Source organism: Peromyscus eremicus, chromosome 1 (assembly GCF_949786415.1).
Source record: "Peromyscus eremicus chromosome 1, PerEre_H2_v1, whole genome shotgun sequence".
Taxonomy (NCBI): domain Eukaryota; kingdom Metazoa; phylum Chordata; class Mammalia; order Rodentia; family Cricetidae; genus Peromyscus; species Peromyscus eremicus.
In genome coordinates, this window is record NC_081416.1 from 187,992,777 (window position 1) to 188,007,012 (window position 14,236).

General features: G+C 39.8%; 1 protein-coding gene across 5 annotated transcripts in view; it reads right to left on the reverse strand.

Annotated features, from left to right (window-relative positions):
* LOC131894336 (vomeronasal type-2 receptor 116-like) overlaps window positions 1-14,236 on the reverse strand; it is a 30,057-nt gene that overhangs the window by 8,676 nt on the left and 7,145 nt on the right. Inside the window, exons 2-4 of one of the 5 annotated variants that reach the window (XM_059244591.1) lie at window positions 11,384-11,618; window positions 10,149-11,024; window positions 9,056-9,283 (exon numbers count right to left, since the gene is read on the reverse strand). In XM_059244591.1, the coding sequence (XP_059100574.1) occupies window positions 9,056-9,283; window positions 10,149-11,024; window positions 11,384-11,618 (1,339 nt within the window). Of the gene's footprint in view, window positions 1-9,055; window positions 9,284-10,148; window positions 11,025-11,326; window positions 11,619-14,236 lie in introns of all 5 variants that reach the window. The other 4 variants (XM_059244612.1, XM_059244598.1, XM_059244587.1 and 1 more) reach the window with 4 other exon arrangements.

The following is a 14,236-nucleotide window of genomic DNA, read 5'->3' on the forward strand; positions in this document are numbered from 1 at the left end:
CAGCTTTACTGGGTATAGTAATTGAAGTTGGAAATTTTGTCTCTGTTTTAAAAACATAATTGATACTCTTTCCTTTTAAAGTGTCTATGAATAAAGCTACTGTGATTATGATGGGGACTTTCAATGAAATTGACCTTCTCTCTTGTAACCTAAAATTGGTCTTTATTCTGCCTAATTAAGATTTTAAGTAATATTCAAAATTCAAAATATCCTTTTCTTAACCTGTGTGTTAGGCACTCTGACTGCCTCCTGTATCTGGATGGCCATATTTCCCCAGAATTTGGTAAAATTTTGGCTGTCATTTTATTAGAAATACCTTTGATTCTTTCACATGTTGTCCTGCTCTTGTGCCTGTGATTTCTTAATTTGGTCTTTTATTGATGTCCCCTAAGTCTCTTGTGTTTTCTTCATCCTTCCTTATTGTTTTATCTTTGTCACAGTTTGAATTATAATTCATCTGTCTTGTTTCAAGTCACAATAGACCTCTTCTACTTGAGTTTCTCTTAGTAAGACGTTTTACACAGTTTGTTATTTGAATTGTTGTGTCTTTCATTTTCAGAATGTTAGTATGAATTCTTCATTGTTATTGTACCTTTATTGAATTTTTGTCACATCTTCACCCTATTCCTTATTATTTGCAAGTGTTTGTGATCTAATTGGATTGTCATTAGAGGTGATTTTTTTTTTCTCTTTGATTTTTTGAACATCCCTACAATTATTCTTTGCAGTCTTTGTTTAGTATGTCATTGAGTTCACTGTCACATAAGCCTATGATTGTATCATTTGGAGTCCTGCTGCCTCACTGTTTACAAGTTTCATTTCTGCATTACGATTTGCATATCTGGAATATAGCACATATTGGGTTGATTTTAGTCCTGCCTACCCTTTTGGTTGATGTTTTTGTAATGTTCAAGTTAGGCCTGGTAGAAGTTGGCTTGCGATTTCATTGCTCGCCTCTGATCTAGTGGAATAGGCCAGTAGCTAAAAATTCATCCCATTTGCTCTGTTCTCTGAGCATAATTTTCTCATCACTGTGAAAACAGAATATTAACTCTTGATTCAACTCTACTCGAACAACGTAAAATATCACTTCAAAATAAGTTTGCACACTTTCTAAACCTAAACCCCTTTCAAATCCAACACACAACATTGTAGTAGGCAATGTAGTTCAGATACTATAAAACCGGACACATCAGAATCAATACCTATAATATATCTAGGAACACATAATGGGATATTTTATTTACAAATTTTCTCAAAGCCAAATTATGATGACTATGAGTGCCTGTCCAACCAAATAAGGAAACAATACAAATCTTTTTTATTTGATTGTTTATTTCTTTGTTTGTTTGAATGAGTTATGCAAGAATTAAGGTGTGAGAAATGAGTGCCTGGGGTCATACCCAGAGAGGCCTGCCCCTAGGTCACATCCCTGGGCACCAGCCATTCTGGGGAAGACCTGCCCAACAGGTCCTGGCCATCTGGCAGGACACCCCCCACCCCCACCAGGAAGGTTCCCCTTCTCCAAGACACCCTCCCCCGCGCCCCCCACTGCAGACCCTGCAATCTTCATGCCCTGCTGGAGACCCCAGCCACTTCCTGAGACTCAGAGCCCAGCCCCCAGCTCCCGTCCTGCCCAGAGTCCTCATCTGGACCAGAGGTGAGTCCCTGGGGTCATACCCAGAGAGGCCTGCCCCTAAGTCCCATCCCTGGGCACCAGCCATTTAGGGGAAGACCTGCCCAACTTGGCCCCAGGTTCTGGCCATCGGGCTGGCCCCATGGGAAGGTTCCCCTTCACCAAGACCACCCGCAGACCCTGCAATCTACACACCCAGCCCACACACCCATCTACCCTAGACCCCAGCCACTTCCTGAGACTCAGAGACCAGCCCCCAGTTCCCATCCTGCCTGGAACTCCCATCTGAACTAGAGGTGAGTGCCTGGGGTCATACCCAGGGAGGCCAGCCCCTAGGTCCCATCCCTGGGAACCAGCCATTCCTGGAAGACCTGCCCAACTTGGCCCCAGGTTTTGGCCATCTGGCAGGACCCTACCCAAGGTTCCCCTTCTCCAAGACCCACAGCAGACCTTGCAATCTTCACACCCTGCCCCCTCACCCATCTGCAGGGGATGCCAGCCACTGCCTGAGAATCAGAGACCAGCCCCCAGCTCCCATCAAGCCCAGAGCTTCCATCTGGACCAGAAAGAGGCTTCTTGAATCTGTCAGCTCTGTCTGGACCAAGAGCACTGATAAGACCAAGAATGAATCCACAAGGAGATGGGCAGATGTCAAGGCAGAAGTACATACAACATAATGAAGAGCAATACAGCATCACCAGAACCTAGCCCTCCTCCAAAGCTAGACCTGAACATCACAAAATGGAAGAAGCAGAAGAAAGCAACCATATGAATAACATCAAAAAGAGGCTAGAGTCTTATATAGAAAAAAATCAAAAATGAAATTGAGGAACAGACAAACAAAAAAAGGGAAGAAAGCTATAAGAAACTAGAGGAAAGGAAAAATAAAGCAGAAGAAAACAATAAATCATGAAAAAGCAATGAAACAGATGAGGGAAACAGTCCAAGACCTGAAAAGGGAAAGAGAAAAAATGAAGAAGACACAAACAGAGGGAATGCTGGAAATAAAAAAATCTGAGTAAACGAACAGGAACTTCAGATGCAAGTATAATCAACAGAATGCAAGAGATGGAAGAGAGGATCTCTAGCGTTGAAGATACAGTAGAAGAAACAGCTTCATCAGTCAAAGAAGACACTAAAGCCAACAAAGTCATGAACCAAAATGTCCAAGAAATTTGGGACACCATGAAAAGATCAAACCTACAAATAATAGGGATAGAAGAAGGAGAAGAATATCAACTCAAAGGCACAGAAAATATATTCAACAAGATCATAGAAGAAAACTTTCCCAACTTAAAGAAGGAAATGCCTATGAAGATACAAGAAGCCTATAGAACATCAAACAGACTAGACCCTCCCAAAAAGTCCCCTCACCACATAATAATTAAACACCTAAACATACAGAATAAAGAATATTAAAAGCAGCAAAGGAAAAAGGCCAAGTGACTTATAAAGGCAAACCCATCAGAATAACACCCGATTTCTCAATGGAGACTTTGAAAGCCAGAAGGACCTGGACAGATGTAATGCAGACACTAAGAGACCATGGATGCCAGCCTAGACTAATATACCCAGCAAAACTTTCAATCATCATAGATGGAGTGAACAAGACATTTCAAAACAAAGCCAGATTTAAACAATACTTATTCACAAACCCAGCCCTACAGAAAGCACTAGAAGGAAAATTCCAACCTAAGGAAGTCAGATACACCCTCAAAAACACAGGCAATAGATAAAGCCACAGCAGCAAACCCCAAAGAAGAGAAGAACACACACTCTACCACTAAAAAAAATAACAGGCATGAACAATCACTGGTCATTAATATCCCTTATTATCAATGGACTTAATTCACCTATAAAAAGACACAGGCTAACAGAATGGATATGAAAGAAGGACCCATCTTTCTGCTGCATACAAGAAAAACACCTCAAATACAAAAATAGACACTACCTAAGAATAAAAGGCTGGGAAAGGACTTTTCAATCAAATGGTCTTAAGAAGTAAGCAGGTGTAGCCATCCCAATATCCAGCAAAATAGACTTCAAACTAAAATCAATCAAAAGAGATCAAGAAGGGCATTACATACTCATCACAGGAAAGATCCACCAAGATGAAGTTTCAATTCTGAACATTTATGTCCCAAACAAAAGGGCACACACATATGTAAAAGAAACATTACTAAAGGTTAAATCACACATCAAACCCCACACATTTGTAGTGGAAGACTTCAACACCCCACTTTCACCACTGGACATGTCAGCTAAACCAAAACTTAACAGAGAAATAAAGGACTTAAATGATGTTATGACTCAAATGGACTTAATCGATATCTACACAACATTCCATCCTAACAAAAAAAAATATACCTTCTTCTCAGCACCCCATGGAACCTTCTCTAAAATCGACCACATACATGGCCACAAAGCAAATCTCAACAGATACAAAACAATTGGAATAACCTCCTGTGTTCTATCAGACTACTATGGTTTAAAGGTAGATTTCAACAACAACAGAAACTACAGAAAACCTACAATCTCATGGAAACTGAATAATGCTCAACTGAATCACCAAAGGGTTAAGGAAGAAATAAAGAAAGAAATTAAAGACTTCCTAGAGATCAATGAAAATGAACATACCACATACCCAAACTTATGGGACACTATGAAAGCAGTGCTAAGAGGGAAATTCATAGCACTAAATGCCCACATAAAGAAGTTGGAGAAATCTCACACTAGTGACTTAATAGCACACCTGAAAGCTCTAGAACAAGAGGAAGCAAAGTCACCCAGGAGGAATAGATGCCAGGAAATAATCAAATTGAGAGCTGAAATCAATAAAATAGAAACAAAGAGAAAAATACAAAAAATTAATGAAACAAAGAGTTGGTTCTTTGAGAAAATCAACAAGATAGACAAGCCCTTATCCAAACTAATCAAAAGGCAGAGAGAGAGCATCCAAATTGACAAGATCAGAAATGAAAAGGGGGACATAACAACAGACAATGAGGAAATACAGAGGATCATCAGGTCATACTTCAAAAACCTCTACTCCACAAAACTGGAAAATCTAAAAGAAATGGATAATTTTCTGGATAGGTACCACATACCTAAGTTAAATCAAGATTAGATAAACTATATAAATAGTCCAATAACCCCTAAGGAAATAGAATCATTCATTAAAAGTCTCCCAACCAAAAAAGTCCAGGACCAGATGGTTTCAGAGCAGAATTCTACCAGATTTTCAAAGAAGAGTTAACACCAATACTCTTTAAATTGTTCCACACAATAGAAGCAGAAGGAACATTACCAAACTCCTTCTATGAGACTACAATCACCCCGATTCCTAAACCAAATAAAGATGCAACAAAGAAAGAGAACTACAGACCGATCTCCCTCATGAACATTGATGTAAAAATACTCAATAAAATACTGGCAAACAGACTCCAAGAACACATCAAAAATTATCCACCATGATCAAGTAGGCTTCATCCCAGGGATGCAAGGGTGGTTCAACATACAAAAGTCCATCAATGTAATACACCATATAAACAAACTCAAAGAAAAAACAGCATGATCATTTCACTAGATGCAGAAAAGGCATTTGACAGAATCCAACACCCTTTCATGATAACGGTCTTGGAGCGATCAGGAATACAGGGAACATACCTCAACATAAAAAGGCAATTTACAGCAAGCCAACAGCCAACATCAAATTAAATGGAGAGAAATTCAAAGCAATCCCACTAAAATCAGGAACGAGACAAGGTTGTGCGCTCAAAGCGATTCCACTAAAATTAGGATCAAGGCAAGGCTGTCTGCTCTCCCCATACTTATTCAATATATTACATGAAGTTCTAGCCACAACAATAAGACAACATAAGGAGATTAAGGGGATACAAATTGGAAAGGAAGAAGCCAAGCTTTCCTTATTTGCAGATGACATGATAGTATACATGAGTGATCCCAAAAATTTAACCAAGGAACTGATACAGGTTATAAACACCTTTAGCAACATAGCAGTATACAAGGTAAATTCAAAAAAATCAGTGGCCCTCCTATATACAATTGACAAACAGGCTGAGAAGGAAATCAGAGAATCATCTCCCTTTATAATAGCCACAAATGATATAAAATACCTTGGGCTAACTCTAACTAAGCAAGTAAAGGACCTATATGACAAGAACTTTAAGTCCCTGAAAAACGAAGTTGAAGAAGATGTCAGAAAATGGAAAGATCTCCTATGCTCATGGATAGGCAGGATTAACATAGTAAAAATGGCAATCTTACCAAAAGCAATCTACAGATCAATGCAATCCCCATCAAAATACTAGCACAATTCTTCACAGACCTGGAAAGAATAATACTCAACTTCATATGGAAAAACAAAAAACCCAGGATAGTCAAAAGAATCCTGTACAATAAAACAACCTCTGGATGCATCAAGATCCCTGACCTCAAGCTCTACTATACAGCTATAGTAATAAAAAAAGCTTGGTACTGGCATAAAAACTGACATGTTGACAAATGGAATCGAATTGAAGACCCTGACATTAATCTGCACACCTATGAACATATACTTTTTGACGAAGAAAGCATCTTCAACAAATGGTGCTGGCATAACGGGATGTCAAGATGTAGAAGGCTGCAAATAGAGCCCCATCTGTCACCGTGCATAAAACTTAAGTCCAAGTGGATCAAAGACCTCAACATAAACCCAGTTACTTTGAACCTGACAGAAGAGAAAGTAGGAAGTAGTCTTGAACGCATTGGCATAGGAGATCACTTCCTAAATATAACACCAGTAGCACAGACACTGAGAGAAACAATCAATCAATGGGACTTCTTGAAACTCAGAAGCTTTTGTAGAGCAAAGGACGTGGTCAACAAGACAAAGTGACAGCCTACAGAATGGGAAAAGATCTTTACCAATCCCACATCTGACAGAGGGATGATATCCAGAATATGTAAAGAACTCAAGAAATTAGACATCAAAATGCCCAACAGTCCAATTAAGAAATGGGCTATAGAACTAAGCAGAGAATTCTCAACAGAAGAAGTTCAAAAGGCTTAAAGACATTCAAGAAATTGCTCAACATCCCTAATCATCAGGGAAATGCAAATCAAAATGACTCTGAGATACCACCTTACACCTGTCAGAATGGCTAAGATCAAAACACTGAAGACAGCTTATGCTGGAGAGGATGTGAAGCAAGGGGAACTCTCCTCTACTCTTGGTGGGAATTCAAGCTTGTACAGCCACTTTGGAAATCAATATGGCGCTTTCTTAGAAAACTGGGAATCAATCTCCCCCAAGATCCAGGTATACCACTCTTGGGCATATACCCAAGGAATGCTCAATCATACCACAAGGGCACTTGTTCAGCTATGTTCATATCAGCATTGTTTGTAATAGCCAAAACCTGGAAACAACCTAGGTGTCCTTCAACTGAAGAATGGATAAAGAAAATGTGGTACGTATACACAATGGAGCAGAGAAAAACAATGACATCATGAGGTTTGCAGGCAAATGGATGGATCTAGAAAAAAATCATCCTGAGTGAGGTAACCCAGACTCAGAAAGACAAACATGGTATGTACTCACTCATAGGAGGATACTAGATATGAAACAAAGATGACTAGACTGCTACTCACAACTCTAGGGAGGCTACCTAGAAAACAGGACCCTAAGAAAGACACAGGGATCACCAAATGACAGAGAAATGGATGAATTCTACATGAACAACCTGGATGCAAGTGGGGGTAATGAAGGGCAAGTTTCGAGGGAAAGAGAGCTTAGAGGAGTGGGAGATCCCAGCTGCATCAAGAACAGAGAGGGAGAACAAGGAATATGAGACCATGATAAATGAAGACCACAGAGATGGAGAACAAGGAATATGAGACCATGATAAATGAAGACCACATGGGAATAGGAAGAAGCAAAGTGCTAGAGAGGTCCCCAGAAACCCACAAAAATACCTCCACAATAGACTACTGGCAGTGGTAGAGAGACAGCCCGAACTGACCTGCTCTGGTGATAGGATGGCCAAGCACCCTAACTGTCATGCTAGAAATCTCATCCAATGACTGAGGGAAGTGGATGCAGAGATTCACAGGCAGGCCCCAGATGGAGCTCCAGGAGTCCAATTGGCAAGAAAGAGGAGGGATTATATGAGCAAGAATTGTTGAGACCAAGAATGGAAAAAGCAAAGGGACAAATAGCCAAACGAATGGAAACACATGAACTGTGAACCAACAGGTGAGGAGTCCCCAACTGGATCAGGCCCTCTGGATAAGTGAGACATTTGATTAGCTTGATCTGTTTGGGAGGCACCCAGGCAGTGGGACTGGGACCTGTCCTTAGTGCATGAGCTGGCTGTTTGGAACCTGGGGCGTATAGAGGAACACTTGGCTCAGCCTGGGAGGAGGGCACTGGACCTGCCTGGACTGAATCTACCAGGTTGAACTGAAACCCCAGTGGAGTCTTTGCCCTGGAGGAGATGAGAATGGGCGGTGGGCTGGAGGGAAGGCGGGAGGAGGGGGGAGGGAGAAGGGAGGACAGGGGAATCCGTGGCTGATATGCAATATTAAACTAAATTATAAAATAAATTAAAAATAAAAAATAAAAAAGAATTAAGGTGCAAAGAAATGCTCTTCTAATGAAGAGGTGGCTTAGCTCTTCTAATGAAGAGGTAGCTTAGCAATCTATCACACTTGCTGTTCAATCCTCCACTCCTACACTTAGGCTCAAAATTGTCTTCGGTTCCTAGGTATCTTAATCCCACTCCAGGCATACTTAGATACCTCATACTCAAATGGAACACAGATATATACAGGCAAAACATCCATATACAAAAAATAGTTTCAAAAACAAGTTATAATTAATAAAATATTTAAGGTGTCCCATGAGAGTGTGATGTATTGTTATTGAAGTGGGGAATTTAGGACCTCCTGGTCAAAGTGCTTGATTAAAATTATAGAATATAAATTAATGACTTGCATATCTATTCCTAGTTCCAAATCTCTCCTTACAATTAGTTTCAGTCTTTTCAGCATGCAGATTAGAAATTCAACAGAAGAGAAGAAAATCATTGGGCAGCAATCAGAATGGTACCAAGAGAGTATTGATAACTTTACTGGGAATAATATCAAATGTTGGTCTTATCTAGTTTTATATTTGTTTATAAATCAGAGTATCTGATACAATAAAACTGTATCATATGTGTGACTTAGATTTTCAAAAAATTATTTAAAAATCATATTTTTAAAAACTGAAGTGAAGAAACATCATATAGAAGTTTAAAATTGAGTCTTTACATGACCATCCTTCTAATTCCACTAAGTCACAGGGAAACCAAATGGCCTCACTTGACACTGGTTACAACTGTGAAGTGTACATCAGTACATTTTGGTCAGACTCACCTGTCTAGTTCCTGTGGCCAACTCTATCATATCTTCATATAAATGGAGCTGTTGACCATGTGGAAAATATGGCTTAAATTCTCCTATTTTCACCTTAAGTCCAACACCATGAGGGAAACTACAAATGTGGTAAATGCCATACTCTGCTTGCAGTTTTTCTTTCTGATTCATATTTATTACATCTCCAATGGGATTAATAAAGTGCATATTCTTCAGAAATCGGTGAAGCTAAAAGATAGGCAACATTTTTAGTCTATATTCCCTTATTTTAAGTCTGAAAATCTGTTCTGATTTCATCCCAAGGCAACTTTATTGATGGTGTCAAGGGAGAAACTCAATGAAAGCATGTGAATAAATGAAATCATTTGTTCATATGATTTTAGTTCTCTCAGGGGAAACAATCAAACACAAACACAGACATATATACAACCCACAAATATAAATATGCCCCCCCCCCACACACAAACAATTCCACACAGATACCCATGCAGAAGCACACACGTAATACAACCACACTCATTCACCCATATACACAATAACACACACATACAGATAGACCTAAGCAATCAAATACAGACACAGTCACAGAGACATACAGGCACATAAAGACACAAAACACACACAGAGAAACACAATGATAAAAACATTCACAAAGAGACATATGTACACACAAAAAATAATGCTCATACATGCAGTTACTCACAAACACGAGAGAGACATTCATATATAAAAAGTAGCACATCTATACACACACATACAAAGGCACAGAAAAGCATTTAGACACCCATAAAGACACAAACATGTACACAGAAACAAGCACAAAGACATAAAGACAATCAGACACAAATATACTCACACACACAGGCACACAATTAGGTACTGAAGTGAATCCTGTGATATTGCTCTCAGAGAATCAAGAGGGATAAGGTCCCCAGAGCTTACAGTGGTATCAAAATCAGGTGAGTACACTTATGCAAACCATCCCTTATAGTGACCATCACATATAAGACAAATATGGGTTTCAGCAAGTGAGAGACTCTTAAAGAATATAACATTGATGACACCAAGTACCATCCATTGGAAGATATAGTACCTGTGAGCAGTCAGAATCTAGTTCTCTCAGAGTGTTGATTGGCTGGTTTTCTACTTGTTGAAGAAGCATTTCATGGAGGGCATGGGCCATAGCATACACAGCATTGTATATATCATAAGCATCATCACTAAAGGCCATGTCAAAAATCTGTAGCATTAACCATTCCAGTGAGACATTAGATGAGCAGTTCTCCAGTGTGTTACAGTTAGATGTGGAGGCTTCACAGCTAAAGTACATCCACCCCAGCCGTGCCAGGAACATGTCTGTGTATTTGGAAGGGTTCAATGTCTGAACAAAATTTTTAAAACCAGAAATCTCAGCATGGTGGTGTGCAAAAGCAAGAGTCCCATGGAATGAGTCAACTGTGAAGTCTCTCTTACTTGTGGTGACATCCCACTGTGAGGTGGTGACCCATATTCTCTGTATACCCTGTGATTTCCACATTCTAAAGCACACAGCTAGAGTACTGTCTGTGTCACCATAAATTATAACAACATTTGTGGATGATGTCTCAATTTGGTTGTTATACACTTCAGCTCTTGACATGTATAAGTCCATGTTGACTGGGATCACGATCACAAAGGCTAAGCAGACTCTTTGGACTTCAGTTTCTCCTCTCATATCTGAGAGAAACTGGAGACCCTGGTCATCATCTGAGATGGCCAGCCCAACCCAGTTCCAGTTGAAGTGAAACATCAAAGAGACCATGGCCAGGGCCAGAGCTGTGTCCTTGGGGGCCATCTGATACAGATTGGGAAACTGTTCACAGTCACTCAGGGTAGGATGGAAAGGTCCATAGGTGAGCTGAAGGACATAAAACACAGGGAGCAGCATGAGGTAGAGGACTGTCAGAAATCTCAATGGAAGCTCTGAGGTGTGTAAAGCACCAGTTTGAAATGACAGGAAGACAATTTTTCCCTGTTGCTACAGTTATACTACATGGTTAGAAACCTGCAGAAAATGACCTTTCTACAATTTGTTCAAGGAAAATCACCCTGACCTCTAATTCTTCTCATCTACATATCAAATGATGAATTGGGAATGTACCATCGAGTGGCTGATTAATTACACTTGAACCTGATTTACATTAATGTAATCTCCCCCTTATACTCTCCTCAGCATCAAGCTTAGCCAAATAATGAGAAAGATTCTATACTTTCCCACCCAAACAACCTCACCTGTGGATATTTGTAGAGCTCAAAAAATTGTGCCACGCTCATGGATGGTGCTAACATTGGTCCTGTAATCATTATGTGACATTTGTTCGTATCTTTACAGATGTAGTTAAGGGGAAGTCTATGCCTTTTTGCAGCAAAGTATATGAAATTTTGAAATGCTTGTTTATCATGATAATTGTCAGTGAACAAGTCAAATATGAGAGACACATTTGGTAGAAGATATAGATTCCTGTTGATTTCTTCCACAGCAAAAGCCAAAGGCAGAGCAAACTGGTAGTTTTGAGTTAGTATTCTGAAAATAATGGCACAGGGTATAGTATGGATAAGGCTATATAGGTGAAAGGTTTGTAGTTAATACAAGGACTATCTTGCATTCAATGTCATTTTCACATATAGCTTGACTAATTCCTCTGTGTTGTAAGGTTGGAAAAACAAGAGATGCTTGAGAGCTTAAAAAAACCCAAAAAGTTGATAAGAGTGGATGTCACAAAACTAAGAAATGTGTTTTTGCCTACTTTGATGGAGAATTTCACCGTGGCTATTTGAGGACTGGATGCACATTTGATAAATGATATGTGTGTATCTGTAGGAAGCTTGGGAATGTAGTTTTCTTGGTGGCCAGAAGAGGAAGCTGGATCTTGTAGAGCTGGAATTTTAAGTGGTTTTGAGGTGCCTGCCAGCATGGGTGGTTGAAACTGAACTCAGATCATTTGACGGAACAGCAAGTGCTCTTAACTGATGACTCGTGTCTACAGTCCCAATTTATTACTACTTTCTATATTCTACATATTCTTCAGTCTAGTACAGCCAGTAGATATTTTTCCATCTGTGTGGGCTGCCTCTTAATGTGCTCATAACATTTTTGAATGCAAACAAAATTAGTTTTTATGCAATCACACTTGTTAAAATGTGGTCTTATTTCCTGACTTATTCTATACATTTAGATGTTTTCTCCATGTTTTCTTTATCAGATTCATGCTTTCTGGACTTACACTAAAGTCTTTGATCCATTTGGACTTGATTTTGGAACAGGACAATGGTTGGGAGACACTTCTTTTCAACCTCTGGTTGGCAGGTTTTCCACTACCATTTCTTGAGCCTGCCGTCTGTTCTCCATTTTAAATATGGGCATATTGCCTACTATTAAATTGAATATTTTCCTTGGCTGTATTTTGATAATGTTTTTCTCTTCTCCCAATTTCTTCTGGGTTCTCCCCAGCTATCCATACCTACTTTTATATTGTTTTTTTTCTCTATTTTTCTTTAAAAACAAAACCAAAAAGAGGAGAAAAAAGGTAAAGTGAACACCACAAGGGGGGTTAGGGATTTAGCGTAGTGGTGGAAAACTTGCCCAGCAAGTGCAAGGCCCTGGGTTTGGATCTCAGCTCTGAAAAAAACCATAAAAATGAAAATTAAAATAAACATCAAAAACTAAATAGACATCTGTCTCCATGTGTTGCTGGGTGAAACGTTTCATGACAATTGGTCTAGACATCAATTTATGAGTATAGCAGAATATCATTAAGAACCCTTCCATTGACTTTTTTCCCACTCATATTTGGTTCTATCCTAGGTCTATGGTATATCCTGATTCTCAGTCCTGGTCCTCAAGGGGGATTTCCTCTCATGGAATGGGCCTCCAGCTTTGACAGTCATCTGTTGGTCACTCTTACAATTTCTATACCATCTTTACTCCAACATATCTTGTAGGCCAGACAAATTGTAGCAGCCAAACATTGGGCAGAGCATGGGAAATACTGAAGAAGAAAGAAAGGAAGGATTGCAGGATCCAGTAGTGTCAAGAAAACCCACAGAATCAACTAACCTGGGCTCAGAAGGGCTCACAGAGACTGAAACGACAACCAGGGAGCCTACATGGGACTGACCTAGACTCTCTGCCTATTTGGTGCAATTGTGTAACTTGGTCTTCGTGTAGGACTCCTAGCAGTGAGAGCAGGGGGATGTCTCTGACTCTGTTGCCTGCTTTTGGGACTCATTCCTCCTGCTGGATTCCCTGATCCAACCTTGGTGGAGAGGGGGTGCCTGCTCTCATTGCAGCTGGATATACCAAGGCTCACTGATATCTATCCATGGGATTCCTGCCTGTATCTAAAGAATAACAGTGAAGGAGGATTTGATGTGGTGGAGGGGAGACAATGTTGTAGGGGACCTAGGAAGAGGGAAGGGGAGGGAAGCTTTGGGTAGAATGTATAATCAAGAAAATAAATAAATAAAAATATAATAATAAATATGAAAAAATGAAAGCAAACAAATACACAAAGAAGACCAAGGGAAGCAAAATAAGAAAAAATCTACAAAAATACCATTCTGTCTGTTTTGTGTTGTGGAACCACTCTTGTGCATGGGACTGGTCCTGAAGTGTGTCTAATAATATACTCAGTGAGACTCCACTGGAGGAAACTTCTTTTCCTTTTCAAAGCAGGTATCTATTTCATATAGCTTCTTCTTTAGGGGTGAAAATTGGTGTCCACTTGCCCCTCTCAATTATGAGACACCTGTATACAGCATTTGAACCTCAACCGGCCTTGGGCATGCTCACACAGTCTGGGTGAGCTTATATATGTCTCAGCCATTGTGTCTGGAAGACACTGCTTCCTTGTAGTTATCCATCACATTTGACTCATAATTCTGTCTGTCTCCTCTTCTGCATAGATCTCTGAGCCTGAGTTGAAGGAACTGATGAGACAACTCACTGAAGACAATGTGCTCCAAAGTTCCTCACTCTTTGCACACACTGTGCACTTGTGGATTTCTGTGTTAGTTCCCATTGACTACAAGAAGCATCTTTTCTGATGAGACTGAGTGATGCACTGATCAATGAATATAGCAGAATATCATTAGGATTCAATTTATTGCTATGTTCCTTAAACAGAATAGTAGTACTAGATT